Genomic DNA, 18,846 nt, shown 5'->3' on the forward strand with positions numbered 1-18,846 from the left:
GCCTTTTCTTGTCGGAAAAACGACATTAGTGTCCGAATTTCGGCTGTTGCCTCATCTATGACTTCACTCCTCCTCGACTTTCGTCTACATTCAGTTGAATATCCTTACCGCTCAAACTCCCAATAGTGTTCACCTGTCGGCGTAATAAACAAACGCATCAGAATTAAACTGTATATGACGTCCCACTTTTCTCGGACTTCACTCTACCTGCAGAGGATGTGATGCAATGTAGCGCTCATCAGTTATGCTGAGATCATTTCGTGGCGCACGACCAATGAGAAGTCTCCACTTTCACCACCTGCTAGGAAGACAATTCTATCATTCTTCACGCTCCGTTTAACAACGAACTTCCCAAGTGTGTTCAACCATTACCAAGGCATTGTTTCTCACTGGCATCGGACACGAAACAATTCAGTGGTGTCGTTTCTGTGGGTTGAAATTGCACCAGGATTGTTCTTCAGAATTGTTATCGGCGCGAATATAATTGCGAAGATTTCCAAAGTGTCGCAGTAAGGAAGGTGGTATGTACACTGTAGCGACTGGCTACGATCCTACTCGTTGTGACGGGGAAACATTGTAGCAACATTGCATGCATTCTTGTGTTGTGTAGCAGTTGTTGGGATTTGGATTACGTTGCCCCGATCTACTTTCAGTTGTAAAACAAACGTTTTCCGACGTTAAATTAATTGTGACTAATGATTTCCTGATATGGGCGAATACACAGTACCATTACATTACTTGTTTGTATATCTAAATAGAAGTTAAAGAAACTGCACAAATAAGTCTTACACTTTATGTAGCCTATAAAGTATTGCCACAAATATCTAAAATCTTCCGTCCTGTGTTCATTATTAGTTCCATGGAAATGACTCCATTCCTATGATAGACTTGAACTTCCTTTAGCGCCTACTGTGGTCTTCTTCCCGGGTAGTTGAGGAGCTCCGTTCTCTGATCTGGTCCGAGTTCAGTTTCGATAGCAACAACATTGTCTCACCATCAGTCGATTCTAGTAAAAAATGTCAATTCTGAAACAGCTTACCTTTAGTCCTACTCAGTAGTGACCCCTCATTCAGGGGTCACCTTCAGGGTTCACCTTTTTCGTTTTTTTTTTGTGTTGCCTGTTTTGCATGTTATTTTGGCATTAATACGTGTTACACATCAGTTTGCAAACAATGTAGAAAAAAAAAGACAAAATAATTGCGTTAATAATAAAGCCACATGCACCCATGGTCTATTTTCCTTTCATGAGTAAGGCATCTCCAAAATGCAAGTGATTCAGCCGAGCTCAGTGCTTTTTGTGGTGGTGGGGCAGCCAGCAGAAAATACAGAGCTTTTAGGGGTTGGTAATGTTCTCAAGTTGTGCCGGGATTGGCTCAGTGTTCTGTCACTTACGGGGGGACACTACGTCGCTGCCAAGTCTAAGGCTAGAGCTCGAAAATTAAATAAGCATGCTGTCAGATTTCTTTATGGTCCTTAAAGATAGAAAATTGTTGCATTCTAAATCAATCTGATCTTTCTTCTTCAGGTTGTTGTGAAGAATGGAAAGGCCCTTGGATGTTCTGTCAAGAGCTGCATCGTTAGTGTATGCGGATGATGAGAAACGTAAGTTAGCCCTGACTCCCTGGCCCTGATGCCCTGACCCTGACGCCCTGATGCCCTGCCCCTGCTGACGCCCTGCCCCTGACGCCCTGCCCCTGACGCCCTGGCCCTGACGCCCTGGCCCTGACGCCCTGGCCCTGACGCCCTGGCCCTGACGCCCTTGCCCTGACGCCCTTGCCCTGACGCCCTTGCCCTGACGCCCTTGCCCTGACGCCCTTGCCCTGACGCCCTGGCCCTGACGCCCTGACGCCCTTGCCCTGATGCCCTGGCCCTGACTCCCTGACTCCCTAGCCCTGACGCCCTGGCTCTAGCTTGGAAAATACATAAATGTGATTCTCTTGATGACAACATATGGGCTGTTTTCCTAAAGAAGTTAAATCCGCTTCATGTTTTGATTTCCTTGCCCGATACTAATGAATTCCGCAATTATGGTATTGTCCCGGCCCTACCCGTTACCTAGCCTACTTTGGCCCTACCCTAGCCATACACTTCTCCTACCCTTGCCCATCCCTGGCCTTATCCATACCCTGGCTTTACCCTTATCCTGCCATACCCTGGCCTTATCCCTTCCCTTCAACCCTATCCCTTGGGCCTACAGTCACTCCTCATGGCTGTCTCCACACATAATCAAGCTTTAATTCTGTCTGGTTGAAAATCCCTTCTTATATTAAGCAGCAGCAAATCCTTCTCAGCGGGCATGCAGTCTGGCTAGACTGAGTTAAGAGTAGACACGGGTGGTCTGGCTAGACCGAGTCAAGAGTAGAGACGTGCGGTCTGGCTAGACGTGCGGTCTGGCTAGACGTGCGGTCTGGCTACAACACTGAGTCGAGACGGGCGGTCTGGCTAGACCGAGTGAGGAGTCGAGACGGGCGGTCTGGCTAGACCGAGTGAGGAGTCGAGACGGGCGGTCTGGCTAGACCGAGTGAGGAGTCGAGACGGGCGGTCTGGCTAGACCGGGTGAGGAGTCGAGACGGGCGGTCTGGCTAGACCGAGTGAGGAGTCGAGACGGGCGGTCTGGCTAGACCGAGTGAGGAGTCGAGACGGGCGGTCTGGCTAGACCGAGTGAGGAGTCGAGACGGGCGGTCTGGCTAGACCGGGTGAGGAGTCGAGACGGGCGGTCTGGCTAGACCGGGTGAGGAGTCGAGACGGGCGGTCTGGCTAGACCGGGTGAGGAGTCGAGACGGGCGGTCTGGCTAGACCGAGTGAGGAGTCGAGACGGGCGGTCTGGCTAGACCGGGTGAGGAGTCGAGACGGGCGGTCTGGCTAGACCGAGTGAGGAGTCGAGACGGGCGGTCTGGCTAGACCGAGTGAGGAGTCGAGACGGGCGGTCTGGCTAGACCGAGTGAGGAGTCGAGACGGGCGGTCTGGCTAGACCGAGTGAGGAGTCGAGACGGGCGGTCTGGCTAGACCGAGTGAGGAGTCGAGACGGGCGGTCTGGCTAGACCGAGTGAGGAGTCGAGACGGGCGGTCTGGCTAGACCGAGTGAGGAGTCGAGACGGGCGGTCTGGCTAGACCGAGTGAGGAGTCGAGACGGGCGGTCTGGCTAGACCGAGTGAGGAGTCGAGACGGGCGGTCTGGCTAGACCGAGTGAGGAGTCGAGACGGGCGGTCTGGCTAGACCGAGTGAGGAGTCGAGACGGGCGGTCTGGCTAGACCGAGTGAGGAGTCGAGACGGGCGGTCTGGCTAGACCGAGTGAGGAGTCGAGACGGGCGGTCTGGCTAGACCGAGTGAGGAGTCGAGACGGGCGGTCTGGGCTAGACCGAGTGAGGAGTCGAGACGGGCGGTCTGGCTAGACCGAGTGAGGAGTCGAGACGGGCGGTCTGGGCTAGACCGAGTGAGGAGTCGAGACGGGCGGTCTGGCTAGACCGAGTGAGGAGTCGAGACGGGCGGTCTGGGCTAGACCGAGTGAGGAGTCGAGACGGGCAGTACGGAAAATATGCTGTTCTTTCTTTTGAAAAGTGTTCTAAGTTAGCTGCTGAGAGAAGAGTTGTCTCTTGTCGATTTAATTTGATTAACCTCTGCAGGGGAGTTGGTCTGTGTTGTCATTGACATTTTAAGGGCTTTACTGGCATGGGGAAACATATTTTAACATTGCCCAAGCAAGTGAACTAGATAATTCAGTAAATATTGTCTTAACAGTAAACATTACACTCACAAAAGTTCCAAAAGAATAAAGACATTTCAAACGTCGTATATGTACATTATCTTAACGATGTGCAAATAGTTAAAGTTCAAAAGGGAAAATAAATAAACATAAATACGGGTTGTGTTTGTTCTTCACTGGTTGTGCTTTTTGTTGTGGCAACAGGTCACACATCTTGCTTCTGTGATGTCACACTGTGGTATTTCACCCAATAGCTATGGGAGTTTATCAAAATATAATTCTTACACAAAGAATTCACAATTTTAGATATCTTGTGTAATCTGAAGGAAATATGTCTGTCTAATACAGCCATACATTTGGCAGGAGATTAGGAAGTACCGCTCAGTTTCCACCTCATTTTGTAGGCAGTGTGCAGTGTTCTCTTGCTAGTTGCAACTTGCTAGTTGTTCTGTGTGGAGAGACTGGAGTCTATGGAAGGCTATTCACAAAGACTATTGGAGTTGGAGTGCTGATTAGACGGGGTGGGACCTGATCCTAGATCAGCACTACTGCTACTGGTGCTATAGATTATAATGAATTAGACGGGGTGGGACCTGATCCTAGATCAGCACTACTGCTACTGGTGCTATAGATTATAATGAATTAGACGGGGTGGGACCTGATCCTAGATCAGCACTACTGCTACTGGTGCTATAGATTATAATGAATTAGACGGGGTGGGACCTGATCCTAGATCAGCACTACTGCTACTGGTGCTATAGATTATAATGAATTAGACGGGGTGGGACCTGATCCTAGATCAGCACTACTGCTACTGGTGCTATAGATTATAATGAATTAGACGGGGTGGGACCTGATCCTAGATCAGCACTACTACCCAGACTCTTTGTGAATAGGTACCTTTGTCTTCAGTGGTAAGTGTTTTAATCTGTCAGATCAGGCCTGGCATCATGTAGCTCGTTTCCCATCCTGTGTTGAGTGTCTGCCATACCATGCTATTCTCTCTGACATGTCAACTGAGCATGGTAGTGTATCGGTGAGCCTGCCCTCTACAATACCATGTGTCTCTCTGGGTCCCTCATGTCCCCCTGCCCTCTACAATACCATGTGTCTCTCTGGGTCCCTCATGTCCCCCTGCGCTCTACAATAACATGTGTCTCTCTGGGTCCGTCCCTCATGTCCCCCTGCCCTCTACAATACCATGTGTCTCTCTAGGTCCCTCATGTCCCCCTGCCCTCTACAATACCATGTGTCTCTCTGGGTCCCTCATGTCCCCCTGCGCTCTACAATACCATGTGTCTCTCTGGGTCCCTCATGTCCCCCTGCCCTCTACAATACCATGTGTCTCTCTGGGTCCCTCATGTCCCCCTGCCCTCTACAATACCATGTGTCTCTCTGGGTCCCTCATGTCCCCCTGCCCTCTACAATACCATGTGTCTCTCTGGGTCCCTCATGTCCCCCTGCCCTCTACAATACCATGTGTCTCTCTGGGTCCCTCATGTCCCCCTGCCCTCTACAATACCATGTGTCTCTCTGGGTCCCTCATGTCCCCCTGCCCTCTACAATACCATGTGTCTCTCTGGGTCCCTCATGTCCCCCTGCGCTCTACAATAACATGTGTCTCTCTGGGTCCGTCCCTCATGTCCCCCTGCCCTCTACAATACCATGTGTCTCTCTAGGTCCCTCATGTCCCCCTGCCCTCTACAATACCATGTGTCTCTCTGGGTCCCTCATGTCCCCCTGCGCTCTACAATACCATGTGTCTCTCTGGGTCCGTCCCTCATGTCCCCCTGCCCTCTACAATACCATGTGTCTCTCTGTGTCCGTCCCTCATGTCCCCCTGCCCTCTACAATACCATGTGTCTCTCTGGGTCCCTCATGTCCCCCTGCCCTCTACAATACCATGTGTCTCTCTGGGTCCGTCCCTCATGTCCCCCTGCCCTCTACAATACCATGTGTCTCTCTGGGTCCCTCATGTCCACCTGCCCTCTACAATACCATGTGTCTCTCTGGGTCCGTCCCTCATGTCCCCCTGCCCTCTACAATACCATGTGTCTCTCTGGGTCCCTCATGTCCCCCTGCTCTCTACAATACCATGTGTCTCTCTGGGTCCTTCATGTCCCCCTGCCCTCTACAATACCATGTGTCTCTCTGGGTCCCTCATGTCCCCCTGCTCTCTACAATACCATGTGTCTCTCTGGGTCCCTCATGTCCCCCTGCCCTCTACAATACCATGTGTCTCTCTGGGTCCCTCATGTCCCCCTGCTCTCTACAATACCATGTGTCTCTCTGGGTCCGTCCCTCATGTCCCCCTGCTCTCTACAGTAGGACAGCTGTTGTCAGACAGTGTTGTAGTAGGACAGCTGTAGTCAGGCCTTCAGTGTTGTAGTGTTGTCAGACAGTGTTGTAGTAGGACAGCTGTAGTCAGGCCTTCAGTATTGTAGTGTTGTCAGACAGTGTTGTAGTAGGACAGCTGGTGTCAGGCCTTCAGTGTTGTAGTGCTGTCAGACAGTGTTGTAGTAGGACAGCTGGTGTCAGGCCTTCAGTGTTGTAGTGTTGTCAGACAGTGTTGTAGTAGGACAGCTGTAGTCAGGCCTTCAGTGTTGTCAGACAGTGTTGTAGTAGGACAGCTGTAGTCAGGCCTTCAGTGTTGTAGTGTTGTCAGACAGTGTTGTAGTAGGACAGCTGTTGTCAGGCCTTCAGTATTGTAGTGTTGTCAGACAGTGTTGTAGTAGGACAGCTGGTGTCAGGCCTTCAGTGTTGTAGTGCTGTCAGACAGTGTTGTAGTAGGACAGCTGGTGTCAGGCCTTCAGTGTTGTAGTGTTGTCAGACAGTGTTGTAGTAGGACAGCTGTAGTCAGGCCTTCAGTGTTGTCAGACAGTGTTGTAGTAGGACAGCTGTAGTCAGGCCTTCAGTGTTGTAGTGTTGTCAGACAGTGTTGTAGTAGGACAGCTGTAGTCAGGCCTTCAGTATTGTAGTGTTGTCAGACAGTGTTGTAGTAGGACAGCTGTAGTCAGGCCTTCAGTGTTGTAGTGTTGTCAGAGAGTGTTGTAGTAGGACAGCTGTAGTCAGGCCTTCAGTGTTGTCAGACAGTGTTGTAGTGTTGTCAGACAGTGTTGTAGTAGGACAGCTGTTGTCAGGCCTTCAGTGTTGTAGTGTTGTCAGACAGTGTTGTAGTAGGACAGCTGTAGTCATGCCTTCAGTGTTGTCAGACAGTGTTGTAGTAGGACAGCTGTAGTCAGGCCTTCAGTATTGTAGTGTTGTCAGACAGTGTTGTAGTGGGACAGCTGTAGTCAGGCCTTCAGTGTTGTAGTGTTGTCAGAGAGTGTTGTAGTAGGACAGCTGTAGTCAGGCCTTCAGTGTTGTAGTGTTGTCAGACAGTGTTGTAGTAGGACAGCTGTAGTCAGGCCTTCAGTGTTGTCAGACAGTGTTGTAGTAGGACAGCTGTTGTCAGGCCTTCAGTGTTGTCAGACAGTGTTGTAGTGTTGTCAGACAGTGTTGTAGTAGGACAGCTGTTGTCAGGCCTTCAGTGTTGTAGTGTTGTCAGACAGTGTTGTAGTCAGGCCTTCAGTGTTGTAGTGTTGTCAGACAGTGTTGTAGTAGGACAGCTGTAGTCAGGCCTTCAGTGTTGTCAGACAGTGTTGTAGTAGGACAGCTGTTGTCAGGCCTTCAGTGTTGTCAGACAGTGTTGTAGTGTTGTCAGACAGTGTTGTAGTAGGACAGCTGTTGTCAGGCCTTCAGTGTTGTAGTGCTGTCAGACAGTGTTGTAGTAGGACAGCTGTAGTCAGGCCTTCAGTGTTGTCAGACAGTGTTGTAGTAGGACAGCTGTTGTCAGGCCTTCAGTGTTGTAGTGTTGTCAGACAGTGTTGTAGTAGGACAGCTGTTGTCAGGCCTTCAGTGTTGTAGTGTTGTCAGACAGTGTTGTAGTAGGACAGCTGTTGTCAGGCCTTCAGTGTTGTCAGACAGTGTTGTAGTAGGACAGCTGTAGTCAGGCCTTCATTGTTGTAGTGTTGTCAGAGAGTGTTGTAGTAGGACAGCTGTAGTCAGGCCTTCAGTGTTGTAGTGCTGTCAGACAGTGTTGTAGTAGGACAGCTGTAGTCAGGCCTTCAGTGTTGTAGTGTTGTCAGACAGTGTTGTAGTAGGACAGCTGGTGTCAGGCCTTCAGTGTTGTAGTGTTGTCAGACAGTGTTGTAGTAGAACAGCTGTAGTCAGGCCTTCAGTGTTGTAGTGCTGTCAGACAGTGTTGTAGTAGGACAGCTGTAGTCAGGCCTTCAGTGTTGTCAGACAGTGTTGTAGTAGGACAGCTGTTGTCAGGCCTTCAGTGTTGTCAGTCAGTGTTGTAGTGTTGTCAGACAGTGTTGTAGTAGGACAGCTGTTGTCAGGCCTTCAGTGTTGTAGTGTTGTCAGACAGTGTTGTAGTAGGTCAGCTGTAGTCAGGCCTTCAGTGTTGTAGTGTTGTCAGACAGTGTTGTAGTAGGACAGCTGTAGTCAGGCCTTCAGTGTTGTCAGACAGTGTTGTAGTAGGACAGCTGTTGTCAGGCCTTCAGTGTTGTCAGACAGTGTTGTAGTGTTGTCAGACAGTGTTGTAGTAGGACAGCTGTTGTCAGGCCTTCAGTGTTGTAGTGTTGTCAGACAGTGTTGTAGTAGGACAGCTGTTGTCAGGCCTTCAGTGTTGTAGTGTTGTCATACAGTGTTGTAGTAGGACAGCTGTTGTCAGGCCTTCAGTGTTGTAGTGTTGTCAGACAGTTTTGTAGTAGGACAGCTGTAGTCAGGCCTTCAGTGTTGTAGTGCTGTCAGACAGTGTTGTAGTAGGACAGCTGTTGTCAGGCCTTCAGTGTTGTAGTGCTGTCAGACAGTGTTGTAGTAGGACAGCTGTAGTCAGGCCTTCAGTGTTGTCAGACAGTGTTGTAGTAGGACAGCTGTTGTCAGGCCTTCAGTGTTGTAGTGTTGTCAGACAGTGTTGTAGTAGGACAGCTGTTGTCAGGCCTTCATTGCTGTCAGACAGTGTTGTAGTAGGACAGCTGTTGTCAGGCCTTCAGTGTTGTAGTGTTGTCAGACAGTGTTGTAGTGCAGTCAGACAGTGTTGTAGTATGACAGCTCTTGTCAGGCCTTCAGTGTTGTAGTGCAGTCAGACAGTGTTTTAGTAGGACAGCTGTAGTCAGGCCTTCAGTGTTGTCCGACAGTGTTTAGTAGGACAGCTGTAGTCAGGCCTTCAGTGTTGTAGTGCTGTCAGACAGTGTTGTAGTGCAGTCAGACAGTGTTGTTGCCAGGCTTTTATCCTTTTTGTGTGTGTGTGGTTTTGGCCCACCCAACACTGCTCTAGTTATTCCAGCTGCTCTGTGACTATAGCCTAAACAGTGTTGTCAGTTCTGTCTGTATAAGATGGAGGGCTGTAGTGTTGTCAGTGAAAGAACATATCTGTTCCGAAGGAAGTCCGATGTTATTCCTTCCTGTCTAAGACTAAGGGGAGGTTCTCTGTTTATTGTTTCCCTGGTGTAACCTCTTTCCTGTGTGGAAGTGTCCTAACCAGTCAACCTTCAGTTAGAAATATATTATGAAGACAAAACATGCCTCTCTGGTATGTAGAATAAGGAATCACTTCAGCTCTGTTCATTGGATTGCTATACTGCGCAACAATACAAATGCAACATAGTCCCATGTTTCATTTCTCCTTTGGCGTTTCTGTCTTGGCCTGGCTTCCCAGTCGGAGCCAGGCCCACGCATGGCTGCACCCCTGCCCAGTCATGTGAAATATATAGATTAGTGCTAAATTAATTAATTTCAATTGACTGATTTCCTTTTATGAATTGTAGCTCAGTAAAATCTTTGAGATGATTGCATTTTATATTTTTGTTCAATATATAAAATATATTGTACCTCAACTTTTACCTATTGACCGAGCTCTGGCTCTGGCTTGGTATCCCTCTGCCATTGCAGTATATCACAACTCTGACGTGATGGCACGTTCCACCATCTACCTGCCAGTCTGCCTGCAGACCTGTATTTATATACATGTGAACTTTAAGTACCAGTATGTGCACTGGAACCCAGGTCTGCTTGTATGTCTGTCTGTCTGATTACCGCTCAGTTTGGGCGATTCAACGGCAGCATGACCCCCCCAAAAAATATTTTTGGTATCTCTGAATGTTCTGGCAATTCTCACATAGAAACTTCATTGGGGGGAAGGATGTTTGACATGCTTTACATTTGTATTAAACTATGTATTTTTTTAAATCACGATGCAAGCATCATTTAAGGCAGTTTAAAAAAAAATAAAAATACAGACATCTTGGCGTCATTATACTCCTTGTAGTGTGCTTTAGAATTTGGAGTCGGTCTATAATCTGAAATGCACTTTCACATTTGTATTCAACATTAAAAGAGACCAGTGAGTGTACATGACGCCTGTGCAAGGGAGGCAGTAAAATATATATTTTTGTCATGACGTTGGCCTGGGGGATAGGTTTATGACAGTCATAAATACCTGTTCCCCCCCCTTTTCCTCTCTCTCTACCCTACTGATGTTACATTTGCAAAACCCCTTGGTTAACATAGAGATTCTGGGAACATCAGAATGTGGGGGGAAATGAACTATATTCTGGTAATCCGACCAATTGAACATATGCGGTGGTACTTAATGAATATGATGTCAGTTCGGTTGTCATCTGAGACATTCTCATCAATGATAAGATGACAAACTCTACAGTGGAAAGTCTACACATCAGAGTTATTGGATTCACATGGAATTGTTGTTCAATTTAAATGTTTGAATATGAAATTATTCGTGAGGGGATGAAATGTGATTTTAGCTTCTAAAATGTGAGATGTGGGTTTTCATAAGTTAGGGCTGCTCACTCAGTGGCCGCCCATGTGAAGAGACCGAAGTTGTAAACTATGAAACACACCCCTTTTCTCCCTTCCTATATAAAGCCTTGACGACAATAGAACTATCTGTTCCGAGGATGTAGGACGACGGTCTGATGTCAGAAGGGTTCAGATAATATAACGAAGCCAACATCAGCGTGAGCTTTGGTTGCGAATGGTATGAACTTTGAACTCTTATTCACTACAGAAGTGATAGCGACCGCAGCTGCAAACGCAGGTTAGGAAGGAACAGGCAGAGTATCCCATCTACCACACAACGACGTTACTACAACGTATCTAAATGACCACCAGAGACATTCTTCAAAGGACTCGGTTGGGCAACACGGCCTTCCATCTACCACCAACCTACCGAAGCGCAGCTCAGAGTCAATATTTATTGCATTTTCCTTTTCAAAATGGGCGGTAATTTAGAATGCATAAGATACTGTATTTACGATAGCACAGCTTCGCCCTGTGTTCCTCAGTCTTCCTGCTCCTTCACTCAACCCAGACCCTTTTCTTTTGTGTAACCAGCTGTCATATCTGTTCCGCCTGCTAGGGACGTTTTCCTTTATGACGTAATTTGTAATCAAGTTATGATTTAATTATGTGTATGTGTAATTCTGTGTGATTAGTTAGGTATTTAATAAATAAATAAATAAACCCAATTTTGTATTGCTGATTCAAATTGTTAGCCAGGGTTCTTGCAGATAACTAAGAATTTACAACTTTCAGATGAGACTGAATTAAGGTGACGATTGATATTGACTGCTATTGATGTAAAATATTACTAGGTCTTTAAGAGTTTATTCGGAAGATAGCAGCTCTATAAATATTATTTAGTGGTGCCCGACTCTGTAGTTAATTACATTTACATGATTAGCTCAATCAGGTAATATTAATTACGTAGAAATTATTTCATAGAATAGCATGTCATATCACTTAATCCAGCATAGCCAAAGAGACGACATATATATGGGGTCAATGATATTGCCAACTGTTCAGCAGTCTTATGGCTTGGGGGTAGAAGCGGTTCAGACTTGGCGCTCCGGTACCTCTTTCTCATGTGGTAGCAGAGAGAACAGTCTATGACTTCGGTGGCTGGAGTCTTTGAACATTTTTAGAGCCTTCCTCTGACACCACCTGGTATAGAGGTCCTGGATGGCAGGAACCTTGACCCCTGTGATGTACTGGGCAGTACACACTAACTTTTGTAGAGCCTTGCGGTCGCATGCTGAGCAGTTGCCATGCCCTCTTCACGACTGTCTTGATGTGTTTGGACCATGATGGTGTCCACTAAGGAACTTGAAGCACTCGACCAGCTCCACTACAGCCTTGTCGATGTGAATGGGGTCTTGCTCGGTCCTCCATTTCCTGTAGTCCACTATCAGCTCCTTGGTCCACCACATTGCCAGGTTTCTGACCTACTCCCTATACATTTACATTTTTACATGTTAGTCATTTAGCAGATGCTCTTATACAGAGCGACTTAGTTACTGCATTCATCTTAAGATGGCTAGGTGGTACAACCACATATCACCGTGGATCGAGGTGAGGGGGTTATTTAAGGTACAGTTTATTGAGGTAGGCTTTCAGATGTTTTGGAAGTAGTGCAGGGACTCTACTGTCCTAGCTTCAGGGGGAAGCTGGTTCCACCATTGTGGTGCCAGGACAGAGAAAGAGCTTGGACTGGGCTGAGCAGGAGCTGCCCCACTGTAGGGGTGGGAGGGCCAAGAGACCTAAGGTGGCAGAACGGGAGTGCTCGGTTTGGGGTGTAGGGTTTGAGCCGGAAGGGGCAGGGAGGGACAGTTCCTCTTGCTGTTCTGTGGTCTTGTAGTGGATGCAAGCTTCGACTGGAAGCCAGTGGAGTGTGGAACAGGGTGACACGAGAGAACTTGGGAAGGTTGAAAACCAGACCAACCACCGTCGTGTCGTCGGCTAACTTAATGATGGTGTTGGAGTCGTGCATGGCCATGCAGTCATGGGTACAGGAGGGGACTAAGCACGCACCTCTGAGGGGCAACTATCATGGATTACCTAGGGAAACCCAGCCGCGAGCTGCCCAGTGATGTCTACCAGACGAGCTAAATGCCTGCTATTATTATAAAACAAAAGATTTCACCTTTATTTAACCAGTATGTGTGTATATATATATATATATATATATATATATATATATATATATATATATATTATATATATATATATAATATATAAATATATATATATAACCCTAACCCTTTATTTAACCAGGTGTTTATATATATATAACCCTAACCCTTTACTTAACCAGGTATTTATATATATAACCCTAACCCTTTACTTAACCAGGTATTTATATATATACATAACCCTTTATTTAACCAGGATTTCTATATATAACCCTAACCCTTTATTTAACCAGGTATTTATATATATAACCCTAACCCTTTACTTAACCAGGTATTTATATATATAACCCTAACCCTTTATTTAACCAGGTATTTATATATATTACCCTAACCCTTTACTTAACCAGGTATTTATATATATATATATATATATATAACCCTAACCCTTTATTTAACCAGGTATTTATATATATAACCAGGTATTTATATATATATATATATATATATATATATATATATATATATATATATATATATAACCCTAACCCTTTACTTAACCAGGTATTTCTATATATAACCCTAACCCTTTATTTAACCAGGTATTTATATATATAACCCTTTATTTAACCAGGTATATATATATATATAACCCTTTATTTAACCAGGTATTTATATATATAGCCCTTTATTTAACCAGGTATTTATATATATATAACCCTTTATTTAACCAGGTATTTATATATATAACCCTTTATTTAACCAGGTATATATATATATATAACCCTTTATTTAACCAGGTATTTATATATATAGCCCTTTATTTAACCAGGTATTTATATACATAACCCTAACCCTTTATTTAACCAGGTATTTATATATATAGCCCTAACCCTTTATTTAACCAAGTAATTATATATATATATATAACCCTTTATTTAACCAGGTATTTATATATATTACCCTTTATTTAACCAGGTATTTATATACATAACCCTAACCCTTTATTTAACCAGGTATTTATATATATAGCCCTAACCCTTTATTTAACCAGGTATTTATATATATAGCCCTTTATTTAACCAGGTATTTATATACATAACCCTAACCCTTTATTTAACCAGGTATTTATATATATAGCCCTAACCCTTTATTTAACCAAGTAATTATATATATATATATAACCCTTTATTTAACCAGGTATTTATATATATATATATATATATATAACCCTAACCCTTTATTTAACCAGGTATTTATATATATATATATATATAACCCTTTATTTAACCAGGTATATATATATATATATATATATATATATATATATATATATATATATATATATATATATATAACCCTTTATTTAACCAGGTATTTATATATATATAACCCTTTATTTAACCAGGTATATATATATATATATATAACCCTTTATTTAACCAGGTATTTATATATATATAGCCCTTTATTTAACCAGGTATTTATATACATAACCCTAACCCTTTATTTAACCAGGTATTTATATATATATATAACCCTTTATTTAACCAGGTATTTATATATATATATATATATATATATAACCCTTTATTTAACCAGGTATTTATATATATATATATATATATATATAACCCTTTATTTAACCAGGTATTTATATATATATATATATATATATATAACCCTTTATTTAACCAGGTATTTATATATATTACCCTAACCCTTTATTTAACCAGGTATTTATTTATATATATATATATATATATATATATATATATATATATATATATATATATATATATATATATATATATATATATATAACCCTTTATTTAACCAGGTATATATATATATATATATATATATATATATATATATATATATATATATATATATATATATATATATATATATATAACCCTTTATTTAACCAGGTATTTATATATATATAACCCTTTATTTAACCAGGTATTTATATACATAACCCTAACCCTTTATTTAACCAGGTATTTATATAGATAACCCTTTATTTAACCAGGTATTTATATATATATATAACCCTTTATTTAACCAGGTATTTATATATACACTGCTCACCAAAAAATAAAGTGAACACTTAAACAGCACAATGTAACTCCAAGTCAATCACACTTCTGTTCCACTTCTGTGGTACTTCCTGTGTATAGCCATGTTATTACCTGGTACTTCCTGTATATAGCCATGTTATTACCTGGTACTTCCTGTATATAGCCATGTTATTACCTGGTACTCCCTGTATATAGCCATGTTATTACCTGGTACTCCCTGTATATAGTCATGTTATTACCTGGTACTTCCTGTGTATAACCATGTTATTACCTGGTACTCCCTGTATATAACCATGTTATTACCTGGTACTCCCTGTATATAGCCATGTTATTACCTGGTACTCCCTGTATATAGTCAGGTTATTACCTGGTACTCCCTGTATATAACCATGTTATTACCTGGTACTCCCTGTATATAGCCATGTTATTACCTGGTACTCCCTGTATATAACCATGTTATTACCTGGTACTCCCTGTATATAGCCATGTTATTACCTCCCTGTATATAACCATGTTATTACCTGGTACTTCCTGTATATAGTCAGGTTATTACCTGGTACTCCCTGTATATAACCATGTTATTACCTGGTACTCCCTGTATATAGTCATGGTATTACCTGGTACTCCCTGTATATAACCATGTTATTACCTGGTACTCCCTGTATATAACCATGTTATTACCTGGTACTCCCTGTATATAACCATGTTTCTTTTACTCATTATTCATTTTGTATTTATTCCTTGTCACTATTTCATTTTTTAAATGAAATGTTTTATCTCAACTCTGCATTGTTGGGAAAGGACCCTTAAGTAATCATTTCACTGTTTGTCCACACCTGTTGTTTACGGCGCATGTGACAAATCAAATGTGTTTGGATTTGTGTGTGCATGTGTTGTCGTGTGTCTGTCTGGTCGGGGGCTATGTCTGACTGAGTTACAAAACACCACTTGTATTTTGTTGAACCATACTTGAGTCTCCCACACAATCCAAACGATGCTGTTTTAAAATGCGCTCTGACCGAAATGCCAGTGCTTTAAAAAAAACTATGTATTGTATTTTTGTTCTAAACAAAGTGCTGTCCTTTGCAGGAGTTGCTGTGTATTGTTACTCTTTGTTTCTGCTCCCCGGTTGTTTCTCAGAGATGTAACTGGCACCCAGGTTCTTTGCTCCACCCTCCACCTGGTTTTTGTGAGAGACAGGGCTAGATACATCGCCACCCAACAGTAGGAAATATCAGGTTACCTCTATACAACATGCCTAGTCCAAACAAACACGGAAGGCCCCCCTCATCTCCCACCACCCTTAAACCAAACTAACACTGAAGGCCTCACCCCCCCATCTCCCACCTCCCTTAAACCAAACTAACACTGAAGGCCTCACTCCCCCCCTCATCTCCCACCACCCTTAAACCAAACTAACACTGAAGGCCTCACCCCCCCACACTGCTCTCCCCCTTCCTCTCACACCCCTTCCTCTCCCCCCTCCCACCTCCCTTAATCCAAACTAAAGAAAAGTGTTCTCATTGGTTATCTGAGGAGTCCATTGTCTCATGTTTCACACACTGTGAAGAATGTAGAACTCTCCATCAGGACAGCTGTAGAACACTGATCCCATTCAGAATGTAGAACTCTCCATCAGGACAGCTGTAGAACACTGATCCCATTCAGAATGTAGAACTCTCCATCGGGACAGCTGTAGAACACTGATCCCATTCAGAATGTAGAACTCTCCATCAGGACAGCTGTAGAACACTGATCCCATTCAGAATGTAGAACTCTCCATCGGGACAGCTGTAGAACACTGATCCCATTCAGAATGTAGAACTCTCCATCGGGACAGCTGTAGAACACTGATCTCATTCAGAATGTAGAACTCTCCATCGGGACAGCTGTAGAACACTGATCCCATTCAGAATGAAGAACTCTCCATCGGGACAGCTGTAGAACACTGATCCCATTCAGAATGTAGAACTCTCCATCAGGACAGCTGTAGAACACTGATCCCATTCAGAATGTAGAACTCTCCATCGGGACAGCTGTAGAACACTGATCCCATTCAGAATGTAGAACTCTCCATCGGGACAGCTGTAGAACACTGATCCCATTCAGAATGTAGAACTCTCCATCGGGACAGCTGTAGAACACTGATCCCATTCAGACTGTTGGCTGCTTGGACTATTGTCTTCTCTGGTGGGTTAGGAGACGACAACACGCTGTCTGTAGGCCTGTAATTGGACTGCCACTGCCCATCATAATAGAACTGGACCAGTCTCAGTGAGTTAGTTAAAAATAAATATCAAGTATTTCTGTCTATTTATTATTTTACCTTTATTTAACCAGGTAGGCTATTTGAGAACAAGTTCTCATTTACAACTGCGACCTGGCCAAGATAAAGCATAGCAGTGTGAACAGACAACAACAACACAGTTGAACAACACTTTAGACAAATACATGTAAACTCCGTTTTTCCACAATTCCTGGTATTTAATCCTCGTAAGAATTCCCTGTGTTAGGTCAGTTAGGATCACCTCTTTTTATTTTAAGAATGTGAAATGTTAGAATAATAGTAGAGAGTGATTTTATTTCAGCTTTTATTTCTTTCATCACATTCCCAGTGCGTCAGAAGTTTACATACCCTCAATTAGTATTTGGTAGCATTGCCTTTAAATTGGTTAACTTGGGTCAAATGTTTTGGGTAGCCTTCCACAAGCTTCCCACAATAAGTTGGGTGAATTTTGGCCCATTCCTCCTGACAGAGCTGGTGTAACTGAGTCAGGTTTGTAGACATCCTTGCTCACACACACTTTTTCAGTTCTAATACCTTGACATGGTTGTCCTTAAGCCATTTTGCCACAACTTTGGAAGTATTCTTGGGGTCATTGTCCATTTGGAATACCCAGTCTCCTTCCTGAGCGGTATGACGGCTGCGTGGTTCCATGGTGTTTATACTTGCTTATTATTGTTTGTACAGATGAACGTGGTACCTTCAGGTGTTTGGAAATTGCTCCCAAGGTCTTGGCTGATTTCTTTTGATTTTCCAATGATGTCAAGCAAAGAGGCACTGAGTTTGAAGGTAGGCCTCGAAGTACATCCACAGGTACACCTCCAATTGACTCAAATGATGTCAATTAGCCTATCAGAAGCTTCTAAAGTCATTACATAATTTTCTGGAATTTTCCAAGCTGTGTAAAGGCACAGTCAACTTAGTGAATGTAAACTTCTGACCCACTGGAATTGTGAATTATAAGTGAAATAATCTGTCTGTGAACAATTGTTGGAAAAATGACTTGTGTCGTGCACAGCGTAGATGTCCTAACCGACTTGCCAAAACTATAGTTTGTTAACAAGACATTTGTGGAGTGGTTGAAAAACGTGTTTTAATGACTAAAACATAAGTGTATGTAAACTTCCAACTTCAGCTGTATGTGGTTAGAGTGGTTTGAGCGTTGAGGCCGTCACCAAAAAGTTGCTAGATCGAATCCCAGAGCTGGCAAGGTAAAAAAAAATGTGTCATTCTGCCCCCTGAACAAGGCAGTTAACCCACTGTTTCCAGGTAGGTAGTCATTGTAAAACATCATTTGTTCTTAACTGACAGGCCTAGTTCAATAAACCACATGTATTTAAGGGCAGAGAGACAGAGAAACAAGGTTAGTAGCCTACTTCAACATCAACACTTATTATGCAGATAGGAAGACTGGATTGTTGATAGTTATTTAAAACAACCCAGTGATTGTGACCGTACTATACGGTAGTGTGATTATTTTACTGTACACACTTTTCAGTTAAATGCATTGTTGTTATACTGACCAGTGTGACCAGGTGTCCCCCTTTCCTAAACAGGGTGGACAGGACTGTCTGTCGTAGTGTAAACAGGGTGGACAGGACTGTGCTGTCTGTCGTAGTGTAAACAGGGTGGACAGGACTGTGCTGTCTGTCGTAGTGTAAACAGGGTGGACAGGACTGTATGTTGTAGTGTAAACGGGGTGGACTGTACTGTCTGTCGTAGTGTAAACAGGGTGGACAGGACTACTGTCTGTCATAGTGTAAACAGGGTGGACAGGACTGTCTGTTGTAGTGTAAACAG

At 43.6% G+C, this 18,846-nt stretch overlaps 1 protein-coding gene across 1 annotated transcript in view; it reads left to right on the forward strand.

Moving 5' to 3' along the window:
* The first annotated feature begins 209 nt into the window (after positions 1–209).
* Positions 210–18,846, forward strand: part of LOC110519238 (transcription cofactor vestigial-like protein 4) — a 96,566-nt gene continuing 77,929 nt past the window's right edge. The window contains exons 1-2 of the mRNA XM_036950958.1: positions 210–521; positions 1,526–1,602. Coding sequence (XP_036806853.1) covers positions 1,539–1,602 — 64 coding nt within the window. The 5' untranslated portion in view covers positions 210–521; positions 1,526–1,538. The remainder of the gene's footprint in view (positions 522–1,525; positions 1,603–18,846) is intronic.

The sequence above is a fragment of the Oncorhynchus mykiss genome, chromosome 17 (genome assembly GCF_013265735.2).
Source record: "Oncorhynchus mykiss isolate Arlee chromosome 17, USDA_OmykA_1.1, whole genome shotgun sequence".
NCBI classification, from domain to species: Eukaryota; Metazoa; Chordata; class Actinopteri; order Salmoniformes; family Salmonidae; genus Oncorhynchus; species Oncorhynchus mykiss.